This window comes from Plecotus auritus (genome assembly GCF_963455305.1).
Source record: "Plecotus auritus genome assembly, chromosome: 5".
Lineage (NCBI taxonomy): Eukaryota > Metazoa > Chordata > Mammalia > Chiroptera > Vespertilionidae > Plecotus > Plecotus auritus.
In genome coordinates, this window is record NC_137776.1 from 161,376,024 (window position 1) to 161,390,766 (window position 14,743).

General features: G+C 42.4%; 1 protein-coding gene across 2 annotated transcripts in view; it reads right to left on the bottom strand.

The window, feature by feature from the left end:
* GRIN3A (glutamate ionotropic receptor NMDA type subunit 3A) overlaps nucleotides 1–14,168 on the bottom strand; it is a 149,882-nt gene extending 135,714 nt beyond the window's left edge. Inside the window, exon 1 of one of the 2 annotated variants that reach the window (XM_080669905.1) lies at nucleotides 12,829–14,168. In XM_080669905.1, the coding sequence (XP_080526031.1) occupies nucleotides 12,829–13,527 (699 nt within the window). In that variant the 5' untranslated portion in view covers nucleotides 13,528–14,168. The remainder of the gene's footprint in view (nucleotides 1–12,828) is intronic. The other variant, XM_080669906.1, reaches the window with a different exon arrangement.
* Between the last annotated feature and the right edge of the window lie 575 nt (nucleotides 14,169–14,743).

Below are 14,743 nucleotides of genomic sequence, written 5' to 3' on the forward strand. Positions count from 1 at the left end.
TGATATTTTACTTAATGCTCTAAGGTTTATATTGAACACTTAATCCAGGAATATGGCCAGTGCTGACTGGATTAAGGAAGGACATAGAACCTGGGGGTGCAGAGGTAACAAATCTATGTGGGTTGAGCCAACAGATGTCTGGAGAATGTAAACTAAGAGAAACAGGGACCACAGTTAGATGCCGTGATTAGAGTTATAAAGTTAGAAAAAGAGAGTAGTTGCCCTAACACTCTCCAGTAGTATAGCCCATCTCTACTTGCAATTCCACTCCTTCTCATTTTCTTACAGTTTTTCAGCACAAACCCCTTGTTTTTGAGCTCAGTGGAGTTTCTGTCCCTTGCAACCCCATGTCCCTAAACAGCAATAGAACTTCCCAACAAAACTTTCTGTGAAGATGGAAAATGTTGTATATCTGTACTGTCAGACATAGTAATCACTACCCGCATGTGGCCATTGAGCACTTGAAACTGGGTTAGAGTGCTTGAAAAACTGACTGTTAAATTTGATATAATTTTAAATAATTTAGACCTAAGTATTCATAGAGGGATAGCACAGTCATATTGGACAACACAGCACTATGGTTATTGCTACAAGGGGTCAAAGAAAGCACAATCAGTGAAAAACAATGGAAGAGCCAAAAATGCAGAAAAAAACATGATGGTGTCATAGAACTCAAGTAGCGAGTGCTCTATGGCTCCCAAAACTACAAGAATAATAAGGGAGAATAAAACTGGCAAAGGCCCACCAGAAGCAGTGTTATTGATTTTGTGATGGGAAAAACCTGAATTCAAACAACAGGGATTAAGAAAATCACCAAACAATGCATTCAAAGGCAAATTATCTGGCCATTGAAAATAATGGAAAAATATTAATAACATATAAGATATTTATAATATATGGATACGTAAAAAAACCTCATAACATGGTCACAATTTTATAACTCATACATATGTCTAGATCTTTGGGGTTGTGGGTTTATAGGTAACTTTTATTTTATTCTTCATCATTTTATTAATTTTCAGAATTATCTACCTAGGACATAAAATTTGGAAATGAAGGAATAAATGCCATACTTAACACATTAAAATGGCAGCATCTTTTCAGACTGCACAAAGAGCCAAATAATCGTAAATACAGCTACTAAAATATTAACCACACTACATTTCTAAAGTTAGTAAGAGTCACTCTCAATTTTCTCCCAGTCTTTCTAGGCATACACTTATTAACCTAGATTTTCCCACTGTCAAAAGTCTAGGAAGAGGACTAAAAGTTGCTTGGAGGCCTTTGCCTGTCTTGTAAGGTTGGATTCTTAAGATGCTTTAACTTAAAGTTATATTTCAGGTACCACTAGGTGGCTCTCTGTGCCTGCGACCAGGCGGAGGCACACTGGATTCACTCAGGTATAGATTTATCTTTCATTATCAGGTGTACACTGAAGCAGTTCCTTATGTGTATAACACAATGTGTGATGTGACTCAAATTAATTCTGCATACAGCACCAACATAATAACAGCTCTTGGTCTGTACCTATTAAATTCACCACACAGAGAAGCAAATTCTTTGTTTAATGAAATTCTTGTTTAAGTACCTTCGTTTGGGACTAAACAAATAAATTCCATAATTGAGCCAGATTGCGATTCTATTAGATAAAGACATGCTGAGCATCTAACTTTGTTTAAGGACATAATTTAAAAAAAAATTTGACCTAGAAAATATAAATAACTTTTGACTTTGAGTTGAGGTTTTCAATTCAAAAAATAAAATAAAATAAATAGGTTATATGCAGTTTGTGCAGCCATCACAGTGCTTGACACCGAAAGTTCAGCTAATAACCACCCCTAACGGCGAGGAGAGTAGTGGCAACCCATTTCTAAGAATGCTACTGGAACATCCAGACAGAGCTGTCTGTGTTTGGAACTGTGCACTCAGCCACTTTGCAGAATGATGACAATATAAAGCTAGACTGCAAATACAAAGGAAAATCCCACCCTTTAATATAGAAAGACCAACTCAAAGTGCCCAATCTTCAAAATTCCATGTCAACTCCGAGTTTTCTAAAACAGTTTTTTTTTTTTTTAAATTTGCTTTTCTCTATTCTTTGATGCCAGTGCCCAACTGGAGTGACAGTAAGGCTTGCTTTAAATTGTCCTCAACTGTTTCTAATTTTTTAAAACCATTATAGCCTTGAGAGATTAAAGGCATCAAAATGTTACTCAAGGTGATCTGTGGACGCCATACATTGCTTTTGTCATCATAAAAGCAATATGTGCTTAACAAGTCTCTCAAAGTTGCATGTATCAAACAGTTTTGATATATTTGGCATTCAATAAAAAAGAGTCTGCTTAATGGTTACCAATTTTCCGTAAGCCTTAGTATATAAGAAGGCTACTGTCCCTTAAATCATCAGCTAACCTATGCCACAAGTCCGTTACATTGGTACAAATAAGGTCTGAATATAAAGGGGGAAACTTCTGAACCTTCGATCCACGTCAAGTTAGATTCTGCCCTTTCTAAGAACCCCTTTCTCCCCTAAGAAGCCTACAACACCCATTGGGTCATGGTTACAAGGAGGTGGGGTCATTGTATCTTAAAAGACCCAAGTTCTACGTCTCTTAATTTTTTTTCTTTTGTCCTGCTGCAAAACATGTAAGCTGAACGAGAATCTGCCTCCCCAGGGTAAGCTGGGCCAGGTGGCCCTCTGTCTCCTTTTCACCTCCTCTGTGCATAAGTCTGTGTCACAGAATGCATGAGTTTTTACTGCGGCTATAACAAAGTAGTGACTTAACACAAATTTATTCTCTAGTTACTAATGACTGGAGGTCGTAAGTCTGAACTCAGTCTTACTGGGCTAACGTCAAGGTGTTGGCAGGGCTGCATTCTTTATGGAGCCCCTGAGGAAAGAATTCATTTCCCTGTCTTTTCACTTCTAGCAGCTGCCTGTATTCCTTGGCCAGGGCCCCTTCTTCCACCTTCAATATGCATCACCCCTATCTCCATTTTCATCATTACATCATCACAGTGACTTCGCCTCAGACTCTTCCTGCATTATTTTTATGTAATTACATTAGGTCCACCAGGATGTTCCAAGATAACCTCCCTATTTCACAATGTTTAATGTAATCACAGCTGCCAAGTCCCCTTTACCACAGAAGGTAACATATTCACAGGTTCTGGGGATTCGGACATAGAGCTCTATGGGAGACCACTGTCCACACTCCCACAGCAAAGTAAGCCAGCTCCTGTCCTTCCAGAACCCATATCTCTGGTCCACCACCTTTTTTTTTTTCTTTTCTTGCCACTTCCTCCTTTTATTTGCCTGGATAGAAGATGGTAGATATCAACAATTAGAATTAAAAATGCTGCAAAAACTTGAAGCCCAAGCCATGTGCTCCAACTCAATATTTTTTCAGAAGAGCCCAGCACCTGGGGACTAGACATCAATGCTTTTATTAATGAAGTGAGGCTGTTGTTTCCATTAATGAAGTGAGGCTGTTCCTTAAGTTTAGGTCCTGGGAAGCTCCTATAAGAAATTAGGGTAGGAGATAAGACAAGACGTGTGAATTGCTCACTAATACTAGCTAATAGGAATAGAACATTATTCTTAATCTCTCCTGTGACTGCTCCAGAAATCTAATCATTCAGAACCCATACAAGGGAGGAACCAGTTAAAACACGACCTCGCAAGTCACTTCATTGCTAACTTTTCACACACCTAACCTTCACTGGATTAGAACTCTAACATCAGTGGGGTTTCAAAAGAGCAGATTTTTTCATTTTTTCTTTGGGTTGGCTCATTCTTTTATATGAACATACATATAAAAGTACTCTGGAAAGCAATCTAGAATACTTGAGTTCTTATCCTATTTAGGTTTTTATTAATGCCATGTCAACAGATCTACACTTTGTGCTAAAAGAATGATCATTCTCTCAAAGTTGCATGATAATAAGAACACACAATGCTTTTGGTACTTTGCTTAGAACTCTGCACACATGATGTTGTTCTCATCTTAACTTCATGAGATATTCACATTTGAGGCACCAGGAAATCGAGGCAAGGATCTCAGGCATGCTTCCCAAGGTAAGAATGTCTAGAAAGTTGTAAAGTTAAGGTTCAAAAATAGGTCTGGGCTTCACAAAAACCTATTCTCTTCCTTCTATTTCTTCCCTTAATATGCTACAATTGTCTCATTTGCAAAATAAGAATAGTAATACTATTTGTCCTGCTTACCTCACAAAGTAATTGTGAGAATAAATGGGGGGAAAATAGAAATGTGTATGAAAGGACTTTGATAAATTTAAACATATACTCTACAATTTATTTTTTCTTGAAATCTATATTTTCATATTGAAGTATTGAACACACTGGTAAAGAAATGTGAAGGTAACTTACCTTTTTATTCTTATTGTTTTTCATTGTGTAGGTAATATGTACTTATTTTTAGAAAAATAGAAGTATGGATAGGAAAAGCATGTGGGTTTCTACCATCTAGTTACAATCACTGTTAATACTTTTATAAATAAAATTCTACACTTTATATGGGGTGGGGCAAAAATAGGTTTATAGTTTGTATGGAAAAAAATAATACAACTGTAAACCTACTTTTGCCCAGTGCTATATTTTACAGATGTAATGTCTTCTTTTACATAAATGTTTTTCTCTCTTTCTGTCAATAAATATATTTTCATTTTGAATAAACAGTATTCCATTGTAAAGATATATCATCATTCATTTAATTCAATTCCCATTATTGGATATTTAGTATGAAATTTCTCTTAACAATCAAACCTGGAAGTGGATCTCTCTTGTTTATCCTTTTTTTCCCCTAGGATAACTCAAAAGCAGTGATGGATCCAGTCTGTTTTTGGATTTTAGGCTGACAAATACACTAAATTCAAAAGGAGCTATTCGTCTTCTCCTTGTTGACAATGCATAGCTTTCTAGTGCTCTATATGTTATGATGTCTATACATTGTTATCTGCCTCCTAGGACTGCTAGGAGGATTATAGGAGTACATTTGTGAAGAAGCCTTAAAAAGCATAAATGTTACACAAATATATATATAATTTTTTTCCTGTATCTATGTCTCACATGAGTAATAATGAGGCATATTTCAGCCTGACTATAAAAGAAGTCATCTGCTTAATTCTTTACCACTTTGAAGGCTCATTTCCATCAGTAGACTATCCTGGCCAATCAGATACTAGGCTTTCAGTGTCAGGGTTAACTACCAGCCAAGATCAGTACCTGCTCCTTCAATACATAAGATCAAACACAGTCTCCCTTGAAAGTGTCTGATTCTTACACCTTCGAATGAAATCTGAACATCTGGCTGAGGTGTTAGGTTGAGGGAAGAAGAAGAGGTGGGAGGTGATAGACAACTGGCTTATTCTTTGCTTACTTTTCCCCATCCTATAAAAGAAAGACCTAAGGAAGACAAATGAGTGGTTTAAAGATTCTCATTATCTTCTTATTCATATATCTCTCAAAATGCTCTATAAAACTCAGCAGAGGCTGAGTTTTATAGAGCATTGTGTGTTCTTGCCTAGTTTTATGGAGTTGGCATCACATTTCCAGTGCTGTATAGTTACTCTTCTGTGTATGTCAATGGGAGTAGCTAGTGTGGTCAGGAGGAAAGGCAATGAGATTCCCATGTCTACATTCAGTTGTGTCACTAAGATGAACAATACCTTGCTATAAGAAGCCCCATATAATTGTCTAGGGCAGTGGTCAGCAAACTCATTAGTCAACAGAGCCAAATATCAACAGTACAACAATTGAAATTTCTTTTGAGAGCCAAATTTTTTAAACTTAAACTATATAGGTAGGTACATTGTTATTAACGTAATTAGGTTACTCCTAAGCTGGCCTTTGCTAAAAATTCAAGGGGCCAAAGAGCCGCATGTGGCTTGCGAGCCGCAGTTTGCCGACCCCTGTTCTAGGGCAATGATACTCAATGTAGCTGCTTTGCAAACTGTTATTTCTCCATACTGAGATAAGGAGCCTGTGCCAATGTGAACCAACACACTGCTTTCTTCATCAAGAAAGACATGCTGTGAAAATAATGTCAGATGGGCCAAACAGTGTGCTTAGTGGTATAGTAGGCGGCCTGGGGGTAGATAGAGAAGTTAGACTGTGTGGCTATAATCTCATGAACGATCTACTCTAAGTGTGTCTACGGTAGAAACTTACGACCAATAACAGACCAATCTTTCTGAAAAATCTTGGGCATCACACTGAAGCTTCTACGGCAATACCTAAGTCTCCAGAAACTGTGTTAGAGGTATCATAGGTAAAATGTTGCCACTGGTACAGAACAGTACCTATGGCATGTCTTCTATTCCTAGGCAAATATGCAACATACTTAGGAACCCAGTTCTTTTCTTGTTTTGTTGTTGTTTTGTTTTCCTTTATTTTGGGGGTGTTTGTGTGTGAATCCACTTACTTTAAAAAAATAATTTTATTGATTTTTAGACAGAGAGGAAAGGAGAGGGAAAGAGAAACATATGTGAAAAGGAAACATCGATTGGTTGCCTCCCACATGCCCCTCCCCTCCACCAGAGATTGAGCCTGCAACCTAGGCATATGCCTTGACCAGGAATCAAACCATAGAGACAATGCCCAACTAACTGCGCCACACTAGCCAGAGCTACCCTTTTTTATTTTTTAAAGAAAAAAATGAGGAAGTGGGTAGAGAATAAGGTGGATGATGAAGGTATGTGAAATCACATCCCATTTTGATTAATAACTACTAATGGAGAATTAGTGGAGATTATGACTTGGATGATTCTTATCAGATCCTAACCAACCTCTCTACTAGGTATTTAGCTAACATTATACATTTTCCACAGTACTTCACTTCATCATTTGATTCACAAAACAACTCTGTTGGGTGGTAAGGTACCTTCTTTTGACAGGTAAGCATAGATGCTCAGAGACAGAGACACCTGCCCAAGATTAAATGGAGAGTAAGAGGTAGAGGTAGATTGAGAGTCCTTTTAACCAACATGATTAGAATCTGATTAGGGGTATTCATGAAATAAAACCTTATGGCACAAAATCCATGGTGCTTTCTGCAACAGCAGAAGAGAAAACATTAAGGAATTAGACACTGAAATTGGTTTTCAGATGATTCAGATACTTAGCTCAGCTGATTCAATCATAAGTTAACTCCAAGATGTAATAGTCAAACAAGATCAAGATCAAATACTCTTTATGACTACATTGTGGCAGGCACAAAGAAAAGTGGGTGAGACAGACTAATTGCCTAAGGAATAGTGTTTGCTAGTCTCCTCTTTTCTATTTATCTAGAAAAATAAATTAATGTTATAAAGAAAAATTCCCAAATTAACAATAAAAATTTCCAAATTAATCCCAGGTCTCAGTTCTTCAAGAGGAACCTGTAAAAGATCACTGCTAAGAAAAGTTTTGCTTCACTTGACATTTAATTTGAAATCGTTTATCTTCAAGTCAGCAATAATTAGGTGCTGCTATCAGCCATTCATCATGAAATGTAGAAAAATACATTTCCTCCAGAGAGAGAGAGAGAGCAGTGCTTAGCTGGAGCAAGTCAAGGAAAGCCAACACAGTTGAGAGCAGATGTTTTAAAAATAAATGTCCTTTACTTATCCCCTCATGAGGTACCTAAGTTATGTAGTGGTATCATTGTTCTGTCCCCTGTACTGTACCAAAGTGGTACTGTGCTAGCCAAATTCTAATAAAAAGTCTGCAGTACTTAGCCGTGCATTGTCAAAGAAAATGGATCATCTAAAGCACTTATATTTCTAAGGGAATAAACATATATTAATTAGTACATATGGCTCAATGAGACATACAAATTGTGGATGGTACACCCAACAAGAGTTGAAAATTATAGTGTAGTCACTTTTTAATTGCATGTGTTTAGATCCAAGCCAATTACGTATATTACTCCATTAACTTTGCCTAATGGAACCAATATGGAATTACCATGAAATATATGTTTTAGAAAGAAATGTGTATCTGGCACTACCTTAGCCAGTAAATTTTAAGGAGTGTTAACCTAACTTTGGAGAAACTATACAAAACCCCTACAAGAAACAATACTATGGGGAGAGAAGAGAAAGAACAACTATAGAAACGTAATGTGACTTATATGTAAATGTAACTGGATCCATATGCAACCTCATCACTTGAAGGTAATAGAACTAAGAAGTGATCATCTAAATAAAATAAGTTAGCTTCAAGTAGAGATTTGAGTGTGGTAGTCAAGTCAGATTTTATTTTTTATGGAAACATGCTTTGACCCTATCCTGCGTGTAATATTGCTTTAAGCTTTTATTATGTTGTGATAATATACATATGGTTTCCAAAAGTGGGTAGTTAACTATCTTACTTTTCAATGGATTTCCTGCTTGAAGGAAGTTGATTCCTTCCAAGCTGATAACCTGTTTATGTTTTGAATAAATAGTATATTGAAATAAAATTGTTATGCTTTTCTTAGAGATTGGGTCATTTCAGTGGTTTCTCCTTCCATTCAGAAGTTGTGGTAGGTACCAGAAAAGCCGTTACCAACAGTCCTTGGGTTACATTGGACTTGACGTACGTCGTTTCATGGTTATGTCACCATCTCCCATTTATTTATTAAAAAAAAAGTTCCGTCATTTCGACATATGTACGTATGTGCTTTATGTTTTTTATTATTTATTTACCACAAGTAAAGGTCAGGAATTGTTACCTTTATTTATTTATTTATTTATTTTACTGTTTCACTTAATTACTGCTGTGTATGTGCTCCATGAGAGTGACGTAAGTGCTTATGCAGGTGGGTTCCGACTTATGGGGAAAATCGTGTAATGTCGCGCCCTATGAACGGATCTCCGACGTAACCCGAGGACCTACTGCATGCAGTAATGAGAGGCTCTATGTGAAAGAAATCAGCAGCTCTAATGAGAGAGAAAACACTGTTGCTGCGCCTGCTCTAAAGCAATTTTGATTTGTCTAAATGAGAGACACAATTTTATTTCATTGGTTGTGTGGTGAAATCCTTTGTTCAGGCACTGGAACAATCAATAACTTGAGTCACTGGGCAATAGACTCTAATGAGGACAGTGGCTACATTACGTCAATTTTATTTAATGTGTAAAATGAGTTCAACATTCTTTTATATTTAGATAATTTAAAAAAATCACATCAGTATATTAGAGAAAGGTCTACTTTTGAGGAGAAGCAAGGGAAAGATTAGTTATTATTTTTGCTGAAAGCAGATTATGGTCATATCCTAAAATTATATATTACAATGACTTGGCATTGAGCTGGACATTCTTATTACACAACACTAGAGGCCCAGTGCATTAAATTCATGCACGGGGTGGGGGTGTCCCTCAGCCCAGCCTGCACCCTCTCCAATCTGGGACCCCTCGAGGGATGTCCGACTGCCCGTTTAAGCCCGATCCTGGTGGGATCAGGCCTAAACGGGCAGTCGGACATCCCTCTCACAATCCAGGACTGCTGGCTCCCAACTGCTCGCCTGCCTGCCTTCCTGATTGCCCCTAACCACTTCTGCCTGCCATCCTGATCACCCCCTAAACACTCCCCTGCCAGCCTGATTGATGCCTAACTGCTCCCCTGCCAGCCTGTTTGCCCCTAACTGCCCTCCCCTGCAGGCCTGGTCACCCCTAACTGCCCTCCCCTGCAGGCCTGGTCCCCCCCAACTGCTCTCCCCTGCAGGCCTGGGACCCTCCAAACTGCCTTTCCCTACAGGACTGGTCACCCCCAACTTCCCTCCTCTGCTGGCTTGGTCGCCCCTAACTGCCCTCCCCTGCAGGTCTGGTCGCCCCAACTTCCCTCCTCTGCAGGCCTAGTCGCCCCCAACTTCCCTCCTCTGCAGGCCTGGTCACCCCTAACTGCCCTCCCCTGCAGGCCTGGTCCCTCCCAACTGCCCTCCCCTGCAGGCCTGGTCCCTCCAAACTGCCCTCCCCTGCTGGCCATCTTGTGGTGGCCATCTTGTGTGTTAAAGTGATGGTCAATCTGCATATTACTCTTTTATTAGATAGGATAGAGGCCTGGTGCATGTGTGGGGGCCAGCTGGTTTGCCCTGAAGGGTGTCCCGGATCAGGGTGGGGGTTCCCTTGGGGCATGGGGCAGCCTGGGCGAGGGGCCTGTGGTGGTTTGCATGCCAGCCACACCCCCTGGTAACCCAAGTGGAGGCCCTGGTATCTGGGGTTTATTTATCTTCTACAATTGGAACTTTGTAGCCTAGAGCAGAGCCAAGCCTTCTGCTTGCTCCGTGGCAGCAGCCATTTCTGTTGGGATTTATGTATCTTCTATAATTGAAACTTTGTAGCCTTAAGCAGAGGCCTGGGCCAGCCAGGGTGTGCGGAAAGCTTGGCTTCCTCCATCACCATGGGCAACCCTAGCCTCCTGCTCTTTCCAGCTCCGTGGCTGCCGCCATTTCTGTTGGGCTATATTTATCTCCTATCATTAAAACTTTGTAGCCTTGAGCGGAGGTCTAGGCCGGCAAGGGCAAGCGGAAAGCTTGGCTTCCTCCATTGCTGGGGAAACCCAAGTCTCCCTCCTGCTCTCTGTGGCCGTAGCCATCTTGGTTGGGCTTATTTGCATATTCGCTCCTGATTGGCTTGTGGGCGTGGCTTGTGGGCATAGCGGAGTGATGGTTAATTTGCATATTACTCTTTTATTAGATAGGATTATAGAGTGACATTTAAATAATATATTAAAAGTAAGTTGAGTTATATCAGTGGTCGGCAAACTCATTAGTCAACAGAGCCAAATATCAACAGTACAACGATTGAAATTTCTTTTGAGAGCCAAATTTTTTAAACTTAAACTTCTTCTAACGCCACTTGTTCAAAATACACTCGCCCAGGCCGTGGTATTTTGTGGAAAAGGCACACTCAAGGGGCCAAAGAGCCACATGTGGCTCGCGAGCCGCAGTTTGCCGACCACTGAGTTAGATATGTTTGAATTTATAACAAAAAGATAAATGAAATAAAATGTCCTCAGTTGGGCAAACTAGATCAGAGTTAATATCATAATCTTTCCTTTTCAAAATGTGTGCCATGAAAATAACAGTGGACAACAGTGATTTAAAGTAAGTTTCTGATTTGAAATATAGAAGTAAATGTGCTTGGCCGAGTGTTTATTTTATTGTCTGCTTGTAGAGGTTGTCCCTAGAGGACTCTGTTCCGCCCCTAAGGGTCCTAAACTTTGAAGTCTGCTGATGTTAGATGCTGCCTCACGGTTGCTCTGGTCCCCTTGTAATGTGCTGTGTACTGCACAGATCCATCCTGGAACACAGACAATTTTCCTTCTAACTAAGGAACACTAATTTTGGGAAAAATTCTTGCTATTTAAGACTCTTGCCAAACAATCTACAAATGGAGAGGCGTATGGAGACTGTGAACAGTATTGGCAACGTATGAAATATTAGGTAATAAAGAAGCAATGAAGAGAAATAAGTGATGCTGACTCTTGCATTTCATTAGATCTGATTCTGCACATATATTAATAATGACACACCCTGTGGATGCAATTTCATGTTTGTAACACTTGGGTCATTGGCAGCATTGTGCACCTGTGTTTTCTATGCCTTCCCATCTGCTGCCTATAGTCATTCAGATTCAGGTGACGGAAATATTTTAGATAAAAGTTAATTAGCCTGCACTCTGCAGATTAAATCTCTCTAGTTCAGCATTAAATAGGAATCTTCTGGGCAACTGCTGAAAGTAACTAGTGCCCGCCTTTCCTAAGATTAAAAATGTAAGATTCATTTTTCTAGAAAAATAAATCTTTAGTACTTTTTTGTATTTTATGCATGGATTCTATCAAACTTTTGATATCTGTCCTTGCTCATTTACATATATATATACATATATATATGTGTGTATATATATATATATATATATATATATATATATATATTCCTTAGTTTCTCAGCCTCTACAATGGGACCAATACCAATTACCTATTTGTTTCATACATACTTTGTGCTAGGCTTAATGAACCTTGATTATTTTGATAAAAAATAAGGCACAAAATGCATACGACTTCTCTTAAAGGACTCCGCCCTCTCCTTAAATATTTATATCATTATTGTCAACAACTAAGTTTACAAATAGCTTCTTTTATTGAAAATATATTTGATTTTTTTAACCCATAGGAAACTTCCTTTATTTCTAGATAACTGGAGCAGAAATGGATTGAAGAGAGCAGCTGCATACAGCCAGCCTTTGAGCCCACATCACATAGAAAGAAGATAGGGACAAAGACATGATCCCAAATGACTCATCCATTTTCATGCGATCACATAATAGCCAAGACTAATTAACCACCCTTCTTTATCTATTGCTTCTGTACTAGTTACAGATTTCTTATTTACTCAGGAATTCAGAGGGACGTGCTTCCTTCCTGACACCATCGCCCATGGCTCAGGCACATCTTCTAAAGTCAAAGAGAGCAGATGCTGCTCTTCCTGCCACATGCTCTCCGAATTCCTCAAGGGAGTGAAACTCTGGCAGTCACGGATCCTCCATCGCCCTTCCCACATTTCTCCCCCTCCCCCCGCCCCCAAGCTAGTCATTAGGACCCGGATCGCTCTCCAAGATCTTAAACTTAGACTTCCACTTCGTCCGGCACTTTTCCCCATTTTTGCTTTAAATGTTTTTATTTTACTTCTACCTACCAACTACCGATGTGGTCCAATCCTTAAACAGTATCAAAGTTGAAAATCCCTAAGTCCTTCAGGACTTTCCCGTCCCCCTTCTCCCCCAGCAACCCCCCGCGATGGTCCCAGCCCCCGCGATGGTCCACTCCACGCGCCCTAGTGCTCTCACCTGACTCTCCCGCGGAAACTCGTGGCGCACGATGCTGATCACTGGAATGTGCAGAACAGAGCTCACCAAATCGAGCTCCATCATCTCGCCCTGGCTCTGGGGGAAAGCCAGCAGCGCCGATACCCCTTGCACCACCACAGTGTGGCACACGCTCTGCAGAAAGGAGAAAGGGTCACTGCTCCACGGCGAGCTAGGGGAGGAGAAAGGCAAGAGCGGCAGATCGCCCAGGCCCGCCTCGATGGCCATCACTACTTCTAAAGACAGGTTGTAGGGCAGTAGCCCTTCCACGCGGTTCAGGTTGTCCACGGCGAAGAGGAGGGCGTCCCGAGGCCACAGGGTCTTGGCCCCTGAGCCCTCCCCGGGCTTCCGGACACCCGGCGGTCCCCGGCCATGCAAGGCGCTCCCCAACCAGCGCGCGCCCGGCGAGGGCGCCGGGGGCCGCCAAGTCGCGGGCTCAGGCTCATCTCGCTGGGCGCCTGCCCGGCTGCTGTCCGGAGCGCGGCTGGCCGCGCGGGGGGCCGTGGTCCAGGGCTGCAAGTGCACCGCGCCCACCCTCACCGCGTGTCCGATGCGCTTGAGGATCTGGCAGGGCTGCGGGTGCGAGGAGGAGCCGGGCACCCCGGCCAGCACCAGTGCGCAGGGCGGCGGCAGCAGCAGACAGACCCTGCTCAGCAGCCACCACAAACTCGGTCTCCTCATTACTGAGACCCGCAGGGAGAAAGCGCGCCCCCTCCTGCGTCCGGCTGGCCCCCCTGCAGCCGCCGCCTAAGGTCTCCGCCCCCAGGTCCCGCGCACAGCTCACTAGGCGCGGAGAAGCGGTCCCAGGAGCAGGAGCGGACCCCGGGCCATCCAAGTGGCAGCCTAGCGCGCCCTTGTCAGTCTCAGATCCCGCTCCTGGGTCCGTGCGCCTCGCATCCTCTGCCCGCCCAGTCCCTGCGCGGAGCCAGGCAGGCGGGCGGGCCGGTGCCGCTCACCCGCAGCTGGGGCGCCCGTTCCTTACCCGCCCCATCTGCAGGGCGGCTCTGAGTCCGGCCTCGCGGGGAGGCTGGGGTGAGAAGCACCCGGAGTCCTCGGGGGCAGCGGTGACCGAGGAGGTAATGAGCTCACTTGGATTCTTTTCCTTTGCCACCAAGGCGAGACGCACTTATTTCTTTGGGTTCGCACAGGAGCAGGTGTTCACGGCCGGGATGCGGAGAAGAAGCCAAATCCGCCTCGCTCCACCGTGGGCCATCCCCTCGCGGGCTTCCCCAGCCCTGGCTTCATTTTTCTACTTCCCCCGCTACTTCCTCTGTTCCTTTCGTCCTCTTTCCGCCCAGTCGCTGCTGCCGCTTGCTTCCTCCGAGGAGCGACGCGACTGGCCAGCAAAGGGTAGTTCTGCTCGGAGCGCAAAGTTCTCCCCGCCTCAGCCGGCGCCTCCCTGTTGCTGAGCCTTGGCACCGGCCTGACGCTTGGCTGCGCTAAACGCCCACTGGTGGTGAGATTCCCGGTAGATGCTTCCTGCGCGCCTGGAAAGGCCTCTCCCCTCAAAGGCTAGGAGTCCGCCGTTTGCGACATTCCCTGCGACCTCGGAGGGCGTGGGCTCCCAGCCGTGGAGAATTCTGAATCTGGAGTTGCGCCCGAGCAATCTGAAATCCAGTTGTTCACTGGGTTAAGTTCAAAGAGGCTGTGACTTTAAATGAGCTTCTCTTCGATGTGTTGGTTTACAGGTATTTTGAGTTAAGGATATTAAAGCAAGAATCGTTTACACATTTAATCCCCTCAATTCCTTCTCTCTAGCAGGTGGGCCTCTGCGGTGTTTAAGGATCCCTATGTTTTTAGATTCTCAGAATTAAAACAGTGAATTTAAAGCAATCCTTTGATCAAGAAATTAAAGAGATTCAACATACTTTTAGAGTTTCAAACCCAGTCAACAGCA